The 15,134-nt window shown below is 46.2% G+C and overlaps 1 protein-coding gene across 1 annotated transcript in view; it reads right to left on the bottom strand.

Annotated features, from left to right (window-relative positions):
• Positions 1 to 6,995: 6,995 nt before the first annotated feature.
• LOC306930762 (neurotrypsin-like) overlaps positions 6,996 to 15,134 on the bottom strand; it is a gene marked incomplete at its 5' end in the record, with an annotated part of 62,835 nt that continues 54,696 nt past the window's right edge. The window contains 4 exons of the mRNA XM_079511858.1: positions 6,996 to 7,321; positions 8,526 to 8,827; positions 10,034 to 10,156; positions 14,312 to 14,605. Coding sequence (XP_079367984.1) covers positions 7,002 to 7,321; positions 8,526 to 8,827; positions 10,034 to 10,156; positions 14,312 to 14,605 — 1,039 coding nt within the window. The 3' untranslated portion in view covers positions 6,996 to 7,001. The remainder of the gene's footprint in view (positions 7,322 to 8,525; positions 8,828 to 10,033; positions 10,157 to 14,311; positions 14,606 to 15,134) is intronic.

Here is a 15,134-nt window from a genome sequence, read left to right as displayed (position 1 = left end):
GTGTAGATGCCATCCATCCAGGGCCTGTTCCTGTAGTGCTGTGAGCGTCCATGTCTCGGCCCCATACAGCAGTACTGACTCCACTGTGAGGGTCCATGTCTCAGCCCCATACAGCAGTACTGACTCCACTGTGAGGGTCCATACATCAGTACTGACTCCACTGAGGGTCCATGCAGCAGTACTGACTCCACTGTGAGGGTCCATACAGCAGTACTTACTCCACTGTGAGGGTCCATACAGCAGTACTGACTCCACTGTGAGGGTCCATGTCTCGGCCCCATACAGCAGTACTGACTCCACTGTGAGGGTCCATGTCTCGGCCCCATACAGCAGTACTGACTCCACTGTGATGGTCCATACAGCAGTACTGACTCCACTGTGAGGCCCCATACAGCAGTACTGACTCCACTGTGAGGGTCCATGTCTCAGCCCCATACAGCAGTACTGACTCCACTGTGAGGGTCCATACAGCAGTACTGACTCCACTGTGAGGGTCCATACAGCAGTACTGACTCCACTGTGAGGGTCCATACAGCAGTACTGACTCCACTGTGAGGGTCCATACAGCAGTACTGACTCCACTGTGCGGGTCCATACAGCACTACTGACTCCACTGTGAGGGTCCATACAGCAGTACTGACTCCACTGTGAGGGTCCATACAGCAGTACTGACTCCACTGTGAGGGTCCATACAGCAGTACTGACTCTACTGTGAGGGTCCATACAGCAGTACTGACTCCACTGAGAGTCCATACAGCAGTACTGACTCCACTGTGGGTGGGGGTCCATACAGCAGTACTGACTCCACTGTGAGGGTCCATACAGCAGTACTGACTCCACTGAGAGTCCATGCAGCAGTACTGACTCCACTGTGAGGGTCCATAGAGCACTACTGACTCCACTGTGAGGGTCCATACAGCAGTACTGACTCCACTGTGGGTCCATACAGCAGTACTGACTCCACTGTGAGGGTCCATACTAGCCTGGCTAATAAGCCAGACTAATATCACACAACACTGTCGCGGTATATCAGTCTGGGCTGGCTCCACTTGGATTTCATTTCCCGGGGGGCGGGTTCAAATATTTTCTCTTTGACGCAATTGGTCAGAGCTACTGTCAGTCAAAAGTCTCAAGCATTGAACGTCACTGTACCAAAGCCCGCCCATATTGCATACCGTGTCCCGATTGGTCCGACCTGTTCTCGATTGTAGGAAAGAGGCGTGCTACTGAGCCTCGCCAGACCGAAATCCGCTGGTAGGCAACTTTTTTTTGCCAACGGCTGATTCGGTCTGGTTTATTAACCAGGCTAGGTCCATACAGCAGTACTGACTCCACTGAGGGTCCATACAGCAGTACTGACTCCACTGTGAGGGTCCATACAGCAGTACTGACTCCACTGAGAGTCCATACAGCAGTACTGACTCCACTGTGGGGGTCCATACAGCAGTACTGACTCCACTGTGAGGGTCCATACAGCAGTACTGACTCCACTGTGAGGGTCCATACAGCAGTACTGACTCCACTGAGAGGGTCCATACAGCAGTACTGACTCCACTGTGAGGGTCCATACAGCAGTACTGACTCCACTGTGAGGGTCCATACAGCAGTACTGACTCCACTGTGAGGGTCCATACAGCAGTACTGACTCCACTGTGAGGGCCCATACAGCAGTACTGACTCCACTGTGAGGGTCCATACAGCAGTACTGACTCCACTGAGGGTCCATACAGCAGTACTGACTCCACTGAGGGTCCATACAGCAGTACTGACTCCACTGAGAGTCCATACAGCAGTACTGACTCCACTGAGAGTCCATACAGCAGTACTGACTCCACTGTAGCTACGAACAGCTGTCTCTTTGAGGTCAGACTCATCGCCCATGGCAGATGTCTGCACTCTCCTCATCCCGTGCGAGGCATTCCAGTCTACAATGTGCCCTCCGGACCTCCAGGTCCTGTTCCATTTGGCAGTCCAGGCCCTGAGATGTTTGAGAAGTAGGCCACCCCAAAGGTCAAAGTGCTCATGCAGAATGCCCCATTTCACAAGTCGCTTTACTGACGCTTAATGTGCATCACAGTGGTCACAAACAAGTTCCCATTGTTTATACAAACAGAAATGATTGAAGGAGGAACAAAGACACTCTTTAGAAAATGAATAGACTAGTGTGTGACTGTGTGTGCACGCGCGTGCACGTTAGTATCCTTGTTTTGCTTTTTCTTCCCCAATTTATGGAGCTTTCTTTTTTTTAAATCACCCACTTCAACTCCCTGTAAACCTGTGATGTGACAGCAGATTCTCAATCTCACAGACTATTGCAGTCCTGTAATTTATAGTATTAAAGCTTGTGACGGCATCTCTCTGTAGATCTGACACCTTTTGTCAAGCTAGTGTAAATGATTCAGTCAGTGACACATCCATTGCAATAAAAAAAACACTCTTGAACCATGTGTGTTTGCAGCTCTGTTTATTCCATAGTTTCATGGTGGAATGTGCGCCGGTCAAAAAGCGGACTCTACAGTGGGCGGCATCCCAGCAAAGGATGTGTTTTTTTCCTCCTCCTTTTAAATAAATATAAATCATACGAGGGTTCATTGCGCCGGATGATGCTGACGATCACGCTGCAAATTTGAACACAGAACAGAGCTCAGAAATACATACGGTATAAATTGCAGGTGCTGTATGAAAAACAAACAAACAAACGGTACACTTTGTGCATACGCATATAAGCATCACAAAAATAGTGGTTTAATACTGACAACTGACAAGAGCCCAACTATTCGTTGCGGGACTGCAACGCTCTATTCCTGCTTCCCCCATCCAGCATGTTCCGTCTAGCGGGGTGGTGTTACGGTCAAATTGGTGACCTGACAATCGTGACCATGTTGTGTTGTTTAGCAGACGCTCTTCATCCAGTAAGCAAGGTAAACACATCCATCAGATGCAGACAGACAGTGTGGTGTAGTAGTAGTGCCTCAGTAATATAGGATCAAACATAAGAACCTAGTATCAGTCTAAACAGTATAATATCAAAACATAAATAATCTACATTGTTTTTGGCAGCAAATTTTGATTTTAGTTTTAGTCAGTCTCTTGAATAGTTTTAATTTAGTTTTAGTCACATTTCAGTCACCTGGAATGTTTTAGTGTTAGTCTAGTTTTAGTCGACTAAATATCATAAGATTTTAGTCGACTAAATCTACAGTTGTTTTAGTAGACTAAAATGTATTTTGGCGGGCCTCGATGCTGTCGTAATTCACTTGCTGAAAATAGCAGATCTACAAGCCCACAACGTGTTGCAGCGCGACGTGTTGGTAGTCGACGAACATTTTTTGTCATAGTATTAGTCGACGAAAACAACTGCATTGAAACTATACGATGCCAGTGTAACGCAAACTCAGGTCTCCCACGTGAAAGTGCAACATCTTAACCACTAGACCAAAGGGATATATGCCTATGGACCGGGGGAGATATTAGACACTCTGCTACACCAAGTCAACAAATTAACCTGGCATCTGTCTTATACTAACATCTAAATGTTAGTTACTAACTTACTAACATGCTATCTAGATTACATTTTAACTTTTGCATAAGACTGCTGCAAGGTTTTCGCTATTTAAAGTCTCACAAGATGGTCACAGATTTCGGCAGGTCACCAATTTCACCGCAACACCGGCTGGAGTGTGGGGGAGGCAGAAATGTGAGTGTTGTAATTTGGCTGAGGAGTCGCTTGTGGGAAATACCATGATAAAGCAGTGAGCAGGTGCTCAGTCAGAACGGACTTCATTTCCCAGAAGGCTCTCTGTGTCACTCGTACTGTACAAAGCCGTTCAACAGCTGACAAACTCTCTTAATATTATAATCTTTGCATTTATACATGATTGGAGAAACTGAATTCTTACTTATTGACTTGTAGCACATCATGCCATTCTTAGGATAGGGGGGATAAAACCTTTCAACAGCCAATACGGTATTTTGGGTCTTTCTGTGTGAATCCAACCATTCTCAATCTTAGAAAGTATTGTTTTTATCGATTCATCAATTTGTCTTGTAGTGTTAAGAGCGAGAGGCAGAATTGAGAAGGCTTTTGTGACACATGCAAACCTGGAATGTTCATTTGAACAATATTATCACGTAGTAAACCAACCTCAATAAGTTCTGTTACTGTACAAACACAACGCCGTACCACAAACAAACAAAAAAATAATACACTCCATCCATGGCACTTTTTCCAAGGCGTAAGAGCCCCATTTCTCCCATCATGAACACTGGCGTCTGCCTCTAGCTGGCATGACAACTATAGCATTTACAGGTGAGCCCCAGTGTGACTGGTTCATTGGCATGCATTCTGGTGCAATGCCACTCACACTGGACTGGTTGGCATGCATTCTGGTGCAATGCCACTTACTGTACACTGGACTGGTTGGCATGCATTCTGGGGCAATGCCACTTACACTGGCCGTCTGTCTTTATTTACTATTTTTTGTATTTGGAACGCCGGTGCATTACCCACTGAGCAATAGTTGTCCGTCTAAAAATGTTTTAGCCTAGACATTGATTAGCAGTTTTTTAAAACGTCTCTATATGTCTATGTCTATATAATCTAACCTTGGACCGCTAAAAAACCTTTTAGAAACATTTTTAGACGGCCATTTAGACGTATATTAGACGTCTGTTAAGAAAATCACACCCGTGTGAACTGAGTGGTGTAAGGTCTTATATAGCCTGTCTGACGTAATGAAATCATGTCTGACGTAATGAAATCACACCCGGGTGAACAGGGTGAACATAGCAACCATGCTAATTTTTTCTGCACAGACTAACAAAGCCAGTTGTAGGAGTGGTTTACACCACTCAAAAATGACATGAGTGGCCAAACAATCCACACGTTTAAAACCACTTAAAGGCCTGAATACTTAGTCGAGCGGAGTCCCCCTGGCGTCTATACTAGAACCTCTCATTTTTTCAGCCCGAATTAAATAGCTGATCTGCTATTTTGTCACTGAATGTTCACCCCTGAATAGGGATGCTAGGGTTCAAGTTGTTTAAATGTATGTATGTCCATATAATTGGTCCTCACTAATTCATGCTCGTTATAAGATGGCAGCATTTCTGTGTCTAATTGGTGGGCTGTGGACAGTTCGCTAGAGAACCACTGACATCATCGATGGGGATGCCAAGTTAACACCCCGAGTGCACAGGACGAAGTTCACCGTCTTTTCAATTAGTAACGCCCAGCGCCCAGGACGAAGATTGATCGCATTGCTCCACAGGCTAAAATAAATGAGCATTAGAGAGGACCAACTCTATGAAGATAAGATTGAACATGGGCATAGTGCTGCTTTAAGAATTCTACAGTGCTATTCACATGCATGTCCATTGTTATAGGAGGGAAGAGGGTGAAGTAATGGAGAGTTCCAGTTGGATGTGCAACATTCACTGAGACCAGGAGGCAGAAACGAGATAGTTAGGAACCAAATGGACTCTTATGGGTCTGTAACTCAGAGAGAGTACAAATGGAACCAAATGGTAGAGTTAAATTCACTTTGATTTTACAATATGTATTGGGGTCCCAGAGATAGAAATGCCATTAAATAGGGGACCGTAGAGCCGTAAAAACCTTCTCGTATCGGTGTCCTTGGCATGTATTTTCAAATGGGGGGTCCGCAGGCTAACAAGTATCATTTTGGGGGTCCTTGACATGAAGAGGTTTGGGAACCACTGACATATATATTTCATATAATATGCTGCAAAGTGCTACAGTTTGTACTGTAGTCCTACACCCTGGGAGTGAGCTGGCAATTGGGTTCCCTTGCCAGATTCCAAGTGCTTTATGTGTTAACACAATTAACACAATGTGCCCGTGTTCGGGGGAGGGAAGCCAGGCGAGGAGGTCCCCCCAGCTCCTACGAGCTGGGGGGAGCCAGTAGGGTACAACAGTACGTCCTCCCGGTGGGGGCTCCTCACTGGCAGGTAAATGGTAAATGGTGCATTTATATAGCGCCTTTATCCAAGGCGCTTTACATAGATTGTGCATTACATTCACCCATTCACACACACATTCATACACCGATTGCAGCGGAAGCCATGCAAGGTACCAACCAGCACATCGGGAGCAATTTCGGGTTCAGTGTCTTGCCCAAGGACACTTCGACATGTAGACAGGAGGAGCCGGGATTCTAACCGCCGACCCATGGATCATTGGACGACCTGCTCTACCTCTTGAGCCAGGTGAGCCAGTAGGGTACAACAGTACGTCCTCCCGGTGGGGGCTCCTCACTGGCAGGTGAGCCAGTAGGATACAACAGTACGTCCTCCCAGTGGGGGCTCCACACTGGCAGGTGAGCCAGTAGGATACAACAGTACGTCCTCCCAGTGGGGGCTCCTCACTGGCAGGTGAGCCAGTAGGATACAACAGTACGTCCTCCCAGTGGGGGCTCCTCACTGGCAGGTGAGCCAGTAGGATACAACAGTACGTCCTCCAGGTGGGGGCTCCTCACTGGCAGGTGAGCCAGTAGGATACAACAGCAGAGACGGGGAGTGTGGGGAGGAATTAATTGGCACAATGACTCAATTGAGGAAAAAAAATAAAATTGGCACAATGACTCAATTGACTCAATTGGCACAATTGACTCAAAAAAATAAAAATAATAAAAATACAAATAAAACATTTATACATCTGTCTGTCACGTCTGTCTGTCTGTGCAAAAGAAGCGCTGAATCCCCCCCATTGTCTTTGCCCTACTGTAAATCAAATTAGTTGAAGCATATACTGTATAGCTTGCCGCTTATCAGAAATGGACATTCAAAAATATACTTTAAAGACATTTTCAAATATATCTTCGTGAACGGAAATGGCGAACAGATGACGACTTCCTCTCTCGGCTTTCGGGGGGGTTGGTGTAGTTCCAGACTCTCGATGTAATGTAGCATTCAGATATGGCGGAACATTTGTCTGGCGGCGCGAGACTTAACAACAACACCTAGGAGTAACCGTCCGTCCGTCAGTTCTTGTAGGGTTTGTTGACGACCTGGTCGATCCACCGCAGGAAGCGGCTGACCCTCGTGTAGACGCCCGGGAAGGAGGGGTCGCCGCAGCCGTGACCCCAGGAGATGACCCCGGTCAGCACCCAGCGGCCGCCCTCTCCCTGGCACACCAGCGGCCCCCCGCTGTCCCCCTGGCAGCTGTCCACGCGCCGGCGCTCCGACAGGCTGCCGGCGCACAGCATGCGGCTGGTGTAGCGCTCGCCGTAGCGCTTCTTACACCTCCAGGACGGCAGCAGAGGAACCCACGCCTGGAGGAGCGTGCGGGAGTACTCCTGGTCTGAGAGGGAAAGCAACACAAACGGAGAGATTAGTACGGGAGTACTCCTGGTCTGATAGGGAAAGCAACACAAACGGAGAGATTAGTACGGGAGTACTCCTGGTCTGAGAGGGAAAGCAACACAAACGGAGAGATTAATACAGGAGTACTCCTGGTCTGAGAGGGAAAGCACACAACCACATAGATTAGATTAGTACGGGAGTACTCCTGGTTTGAGAGGAGCAGAACACAACCAGATATTAGATTATCCCTAAAAAAAGAAGTTTAGGGATAAGGGGGTTAGCACGGACGAAAATAGAGCCCCTGGTCTGAGAGGGAAAGAACACAACCAGAGACATTATATTAGATTAGATTGAAAGGAGAATGAAAACCAAACAAAAACATTTGAGAACTACTGACTTAGAAGGCCTTTGTAGAATGGGCCTCAGGTCTTAATGGTTAAATGAACCTGTGACTCCCCATCCGGTGATGACGCAGGCTGCAGGCAGGGCATCTTACCCAGGCCCGGACTGACAATGGAACTTACTGGAGCTTAAGCTCCAGGGCCCACAGCTTGCAGGGCCCTGTGCGAGACTATTTCAAAGGTTTACAGCTGTTGCTTCCATCAAAACCGTATTCATAGGTCACTGATTTCAATGTTAACGCAACACAGGAAGTATTTTTGGTCGTCCAACAGTTTATTAACCACTCATGGTGGGAGGAGACTCAAAAATAGCAGATCCAGCTTCGGGGAGCAGCCTTATAACCCTATGGAAGCAGCCTTATAACTCTATGGAAGCCGCCTTATAACTCTATGGAAGCAGCCTTATAACTCTATGGAAGCAGCCTTATAACTCTATGGGAGCAGCCTTATAACTCTATGGGAGCAGCCTTATAACTCTATGGGAGCAGCCTTATAACTCTATGGGAGCAGCCTTATAACTATATATGGGAGCAGCCTTATAACTATATATGGGAGCAGCCTTATAACTCTATGGGAGCAGCCTTATAACTCTATGGGAGCAGCCTTATAACTCTATATGGGAGCAGCCTTATAACTCTATGGGAGCAACGGCGATAGTGCTGGCTTTCATTCACTGGGCACGCAAGCGCAAAAAGTGTCCTTGATTGTGTTGCACTCACGCAAATCACATGCACGTCGGGGCCTTTTTGATTTGGTGTAGCTCCAGGGCCCTCGGAGGGGTTGATTCGGCGCTGCTCTTACCTGTGACTCCCCATCCGGTGATGACGCAGGCTGCGGGCCTCTTGCCCCGCTTGGCGGCGCCCTGCTGCGGCGGCGGCTGCGGTGCGGGCAGACACGCGGCGTTGGTGTGCGGGTTGAACGACACGCAGTTGCCCTCAGTGCCCTTGAGCCTAAGCAGGGCGATGTCGTACTCCCAGCCCTGCGTTTGGTACTTCCGGTGCACCACGATGCGCTCCGGCGACAGGCTGCGCTCGAAGTCGTCGCGCTCCTCCGTGTGGTAGTCGCCCAGACGCAGCACGTAGCGCGACGGGTCCCTGCCGAACCTGCGGCCCGGTGGTGGGGAAAAAAGTACTCAAATGTTGTACACCCAACATTGCAATAATACAACATATTTTAATTAATTAATTTATTATTATTATTTGTTGTTCTTTTTTCACCTAAACGTCATCATTGATGTTCATTGCAATGCCATTGGTCATGATCGATATTTGCATATAAATACCCCCCACAGAGGCTGAAATTCACACAAATTAAAAATCTCTGGACTCTCTGTGCAATTTTGAACAATTTTAACCTACAGTATGACCTTTGACCTTTAACCCTGATAAAAGTAAGTAAAATAACTGTAATATATGTTTTTTTTGTGATTAGAATGTCGAGAACATGTTTTATTTATTATTGTGAAAGATATCCCCCAAATATAAATTATTAAATTATTATTATTTTAATAAATATTATAAATGTGCATAAAATTTGCTTTTTTTTTAACATAACATAACATAATTTCCTCTAAGTCCTAGTAGTACAAGTAGTAGTAAGGTTGACATCTCTTTTTTGCAAGTAGAAATATATCCGGGTGTTACAGGGTTAAAGGACAACTTTAGTTGTTTTCAACCAAGGTTCATGTTTTAGGTTGTTATTAGAGAAAGTAAAAGATGAGTGTTAATTATTTTTTCATTTGCTGCTTTCTTTAGTTTTAGCGATTTTAGCTATTTTTGACAGGGGGGCGGGGGCATTCGAACATGGGGCTAAATATGTATTTATTTACAAAATATTATGGCAATTTCTCTTTTATTATTATTTACTATAGTCCTACTAGACCCCAAGAAATTACATCTGGCCACAAAAGATCACAGGATCTACTGAATGCGAAGGTAGCCTACTGGGGGGAAGCCACACTGTGTGTCATAGGCACACGGTTTGACACATTCAGTAGATCCGACACATTCAGTAAATCCCTAAAACGAAAGAAAGCAGCAAATGAAAAATAATGAACACTCATCTTTTACTTTCTCTAATAACAACCTAAACATGAACCTTGGTTGAAAAAAACTAAAGTTGTCCTTTAAAGGGACATATTTGCCATATATTACTATTTTAAAACATTGGAAAATATTTCAACTAGCCAATCTACATCGTCACGTTGTGAGCTTGTAGATCGGCTATTTGAACTATTTTAAAATGTGGTAAAAAGATTACACTAAAACTACACTAACACAACATGGCCACCGGAGGTCACCGTTTCCTACCTCTTGAAGCAGTGTGCTGCAGTCAGCACCCAGCAGGAGTTGATGAGAGTGGCTCCACACAGAGGATGGTTGCCTTTAGAGTGAGACCTGAGCCACAGAGACACCTGCCACGGCCAGTCGCCCCTAAACACACAATATTCATGATGTTAACCTGCCCACCAGTCCCCCCTAAACACACAATATCCATGATGTTAACCTGCCCACCAGTCCCCCCTAAACACACAATATCCATGATGTTAACCTGCCCACCAGTCCCCCCTAAACACACAATATCCATGATGTTAACCTGCTCACCAGTCCCCCTAAACACACAATATCCATTATGTTATCCTGCCCTCAGTCCCCCCTAAACACACAATATCCATGATGTTAACCTGCCCACCAGTCCCCCTAAACACACAATATCCATTATGTTATCCTGCCCTCAGTCCCCCCTAAACACACAATATCCATGATGTTAACCTGCCCACCAGTCCCCCTAAACACACAATATCCATGATGTTAACCTGCCCACCAGTCCCCCTAAACACACAAGATCCATGATGTTAACCTGCCCACCAGTCCCCCCTAAACACACAATATCCATTATGTTATCCTGCCCTCAGTCCCCCCTAAACACACAATATCCATGATGTTAACCTGCCCACCAGTCCCCCTAAACACACAATATCCATGATGTTAACCTGCCCACCAGTCCCCCCTAAACACACAATATCCATTATGTTAACCTGCCCACCAGTCCCCCTAAACACACAATATCCATTATGTTAACCTGCCCACCAGTCCCCCTAAACACACAATATCCATTATGTTATCCTGCCCTCAGTCCCCCTAAACACACAATATCCATTATGTTAACCTGCCCACCAGTCCCCCTAAACACACAATATCCATGATGTTAACCTGCCCACCAGTCGCCCCTAAACACACAATATCCATGATGTTAACCTGCCCACCAGTCCCCCCTAAACACACAATATCCATGATGTTAACCTGCCATCAGTCCCCCTAAACACACAATATCCATGATGTTAACCTGCCATCAGTCCCCCTAAACACACAATATCCATGATGTTAACCTGCCATCAGTCCCCCTAAACACACAATATCCATGATGTTAACCTGCCATCAGTCCCCCTAAACACACAATATCCATGATGTTAACCTGCCCACCAGTCCCCCTAAACACACAATATCCATGATGTTAACCTGCCCACCAGTCCCCCTAAACACACAATATCCATGATGTTAACCTGCTCACCAGTCCCCCTAAACACACAATATCCATGATGTTAACCTGCCCTCAGTCCCCCTAAACACACAATATCCATGATGTTAACCTGCCCTCAGTCCCCCTAAACACACAATATCCATGATGTTAACCTGCCCTCAGTCCCCCTAAACACACAATATCCATGATGTTAACCTGCCCTCAGTCCCCCTAAACACACAATATCCATGATGTTAACCTGCCCACCAGTCGCCCCTAAACACACAATATCCATGATGTTAACCTGCCCACCAGTCCCCCCTAAACACACAATATCCATGATGTTAACCTGCCATCAGTCCCCCTAAACACACAATATCCATGATGTTAACCTGCCATCAGTCCCCCTAAACACACAATATCCATGATGTTAACCTGCCATCAGTCCCCCTAAACACACAATATCCATGATGTTAACCTGCCATCAGTCCCCCTAAACACACAATATCCATGATGTTAACCTGCCCACCAGTCCCCCTAAACACACAATATCCATGATGTTAACCTGCCCACCAGTCCCCCTAAACACACAATATCCATGATGTTAACCTGCTCACCAGTCCCCCTAAACACACAATATCCATGATGTTAACCTGCCCTCAGTCCCCCTAAACACACAATATCCATGATGTTAACCTGCCCTCAGTCCCCCTAAACACACAATATCCATGATGTTAACCTGCCCTCAGTCCCCCTAAACACACAATATCCATGATGTTAACCTGCCCTCAGTCCCCCTAAACACACAATATCCATGATGTTAACCTGCCCTTAGTGCCCCTAAACACACAATATCCATGATGTTAACCTGCCCACCAGTCCCCCTAAACACACAATATCCATGATAACCTGCCCTCAGTCCCCCTAAACACACAATATCCATGATGTTAACCTGCCCACCAGTCCCCCTAAACACACAATATCCATGATGTTAACCTGCCCTTAGTGCCCCTAAACACACAATATCCATGATGTTAACCTGCCCACCAGTCCCCCTAAACACACAATATCCATGATGTTAACCTGCCCACCAGTCCCCCTAAACACACAATATCCATGATGTTAACCTGCCCACCAGTCCCCCTAAACACACAATATCCATGATGTTAACCTGCTCACCAGTCCCCCTAAACACACAATATCCATGATGTTAACCTGCCCTCAGTCCCCCTAAACACACAATATCCATGATGTTAACCTGCCCTCAGTCCCCCTAAACACACAATATCCATGATGTTAACCTGCCCACCAGTCCCCCTAAACACACAATATCCATGATGTTAACCTGCCCTTAGTGCCCCTAAACACACAATATCCATGATGTTAACCTGACCACCAGTCCCCCTAAACACACAATATCCATGATGTTAACCTGCCCACCAGTCCCCCTAAACACACAATATCCATGATGTTAACCTGCCCACCAGTCCCCCTAAACACACAATATCCATGATGTTAACCTGCCCACCAGTCCCACTAAACACACAATATCCATGATGTTAACCTGCCCACCACTCCCCCTAAACACACAATATCCATGATGTTAACCTGCTCACCAGTCCCCCTAAACACACAATATCCATGATGTTAACCTGCCCACCAGTCCCCCTAAACACACAATATCCATGATGTTAACCTGCCCACCAGTCCCCCCTAAACACACAATATCCATGATGTTAACCTGCCCACCAGTCCCCCTAAACACACAATATCCATGATGTTAACCTGCCCACCAGTCCCCCCTAAACACACAATATCCATGATGTTAACCTGCTCACCAGTCCCCCCTAAACACACAATATCCATGATGTTAACCTGCCCACCAGTCCCCCCTAAACACACAATATCCATGATGTTAACCTGCCCTCAGTCCCCACAATATACGCTGTAGAGTGCTTTGCTTAACTTTGGCGGAAGTACGGGATTTTGGCGGAAGTACCGCTCAAGGAAATTATGTTGATGCTTTACAAATCTGTTTACATTCTCTGTGTATGAAACAAGTGTTGTGATTGGTCAAAAACATAATCGTATCCGGGGGAAATACATCTGACGGATGTTCCGGCCCGACATTTACGGCTATGCAATCTATGCCTTATATTGTGACCAGGCTTTTCTCTTCGCAGATGAGTAAGCCTGGGACCGAGGCCACCTTTAAACATGACACACACAATATCCATTATGTTAACCGAGAAACCGGACTGTGTGTGTGTGTGTGTGTGTGTGTGTGTGTGTGTGTGCGTGCGTGCGTGCGTGCGTACGTGCGTGCGTGCGTGCGTGCGTGTGTGAAAGGGTGAATGTGCGTGTGGACTGTGGATGGCTGAATATACTGTAATGTACTGTACATTGTAAAGCGATTTGGATGAAGAGAAGTCGCCATATAAATACGGTCCTTTTCCCGTCGTCATTTCATCGACTGCACTGACCTCAGTGACTTGTCTCCTCCAATGATACTCCTGTATTCTATCGACTGCACTAACCCAGTGTTGATTTCGTCGACTAAAAATATGACGAAAAATGTTCGTCGACTACCTTTTTTCACTGAGGAAAACGAAATGGAAACTACTAAGCTACGATGACTAAGACTAAATATAGTGACAATTTTGTCAAGAAATACAAACTAGACTAAATTGTTAGGAAGTGGACAAGAGATCCAGTATAAGTCATGTTATACTTGGTTGCATGCTGAAAATAGCAGATCTATAAGCTCACAACGCGTCGCAGCGTGGCGCGTTGTGAGCTTATAGATCTGCTATTTTCAGTAAGCGTCAAATCAGCCAATACGGCGCCATCAAGGCCCGCCAAAATACATTTTAGTCGACTAAATCAACTGTAGATTTAGTCGACTAAAATTGTATGATATTTAGTCGACCGTCTAAAACTAGACTAAACACTAAAACATTCCAGGTGACTAAAATATGACTAAAACTAAATTAAGTTGTATTCCAAAGAGTATATGACTAAAACAAAAAATCTAAATTTGCTGCCAAAATCAACAACACTGCACTGACCTCAGTGACTTGTCCCCTCCTATGATCCGCCTGCGTCTCCGCTGGTTGTAGTTGTTGTTGTTGGGCCTCAGGCCGCAGGTGTGCGTCGCGATGGCGCCGGCGCCCCCAGCAGGCTCGGGGGTGTAGTCGCAGATGACGCCCGCGTCCTCGCTGTGGCGGCAGTCGTGCGCGTCCTGGCCCTCGGCCGAGCACGCCCCCAGAGCGCGCTCCGTGCCCGCGCAGCGCACGTTGTCCAGGTGGATGGGTCCGTGGCCCTCGCCGAAGTACGCTATGGAGCGACCTTTGGCCACTCCCCTTTGTAATAATAATAAGACTTTATTTGTATAGCACCTTTCATGACATAAAATGCAGCTCAAAGTGCTTTACAGAGCAATGGAGAAAGAAAGAAAAGAAAAGCAAGGCATAAAACATTAAAAATAATAGCAGTAATGCATGAATAACAAAAAATTGTCTTGAGCTGTGCTTTAAAAATGTCTACAGAGGCTGCCTGTCGAAGGTACAGTGGGAGTTTGTTCCACGCTAGCCTCGGAAACCCAGACGTTTTTATTTCCAGGGAGAAAAAGAAGTCTGGGTCCGAGTCCACTTCAAATTGGCATAGAGTAGCGCAAACGTCGATCACTCTCTGCTGATTTCTGATCGTCTGCACCTTTGTTAAATTGACACACACGCACACCCGTACATACACACACACACACACTCCTCTCTCTCTCTCTCTGTCGCTCTAAGTAATTAGTCTCATGTCCAGCAGCTGCGCACAGTTTCTGCCGGCGGATCCTGCCGGGAGCTGCCTATGCCATAGAAAGCATAGGTGAGTTCCAGGCTA

The sequence above is a fragment of the Electrona antarctica genome (assembly GCF_951216825.1).
Source record: "Electrona antarctica genome assembly, chromosome: 10".
Lineage (NCBI taxonomy): Eukaryota > Metazoa > Chordata > Actinopteri > Myctophiformes > Myctophidae > Electrona > Electrona antarctica.
The sequence above is the reverse complement of the archived record's forward strand: the minus strand, read 5'-3'. Positions and strand labels throughout refer to the sequence as shown.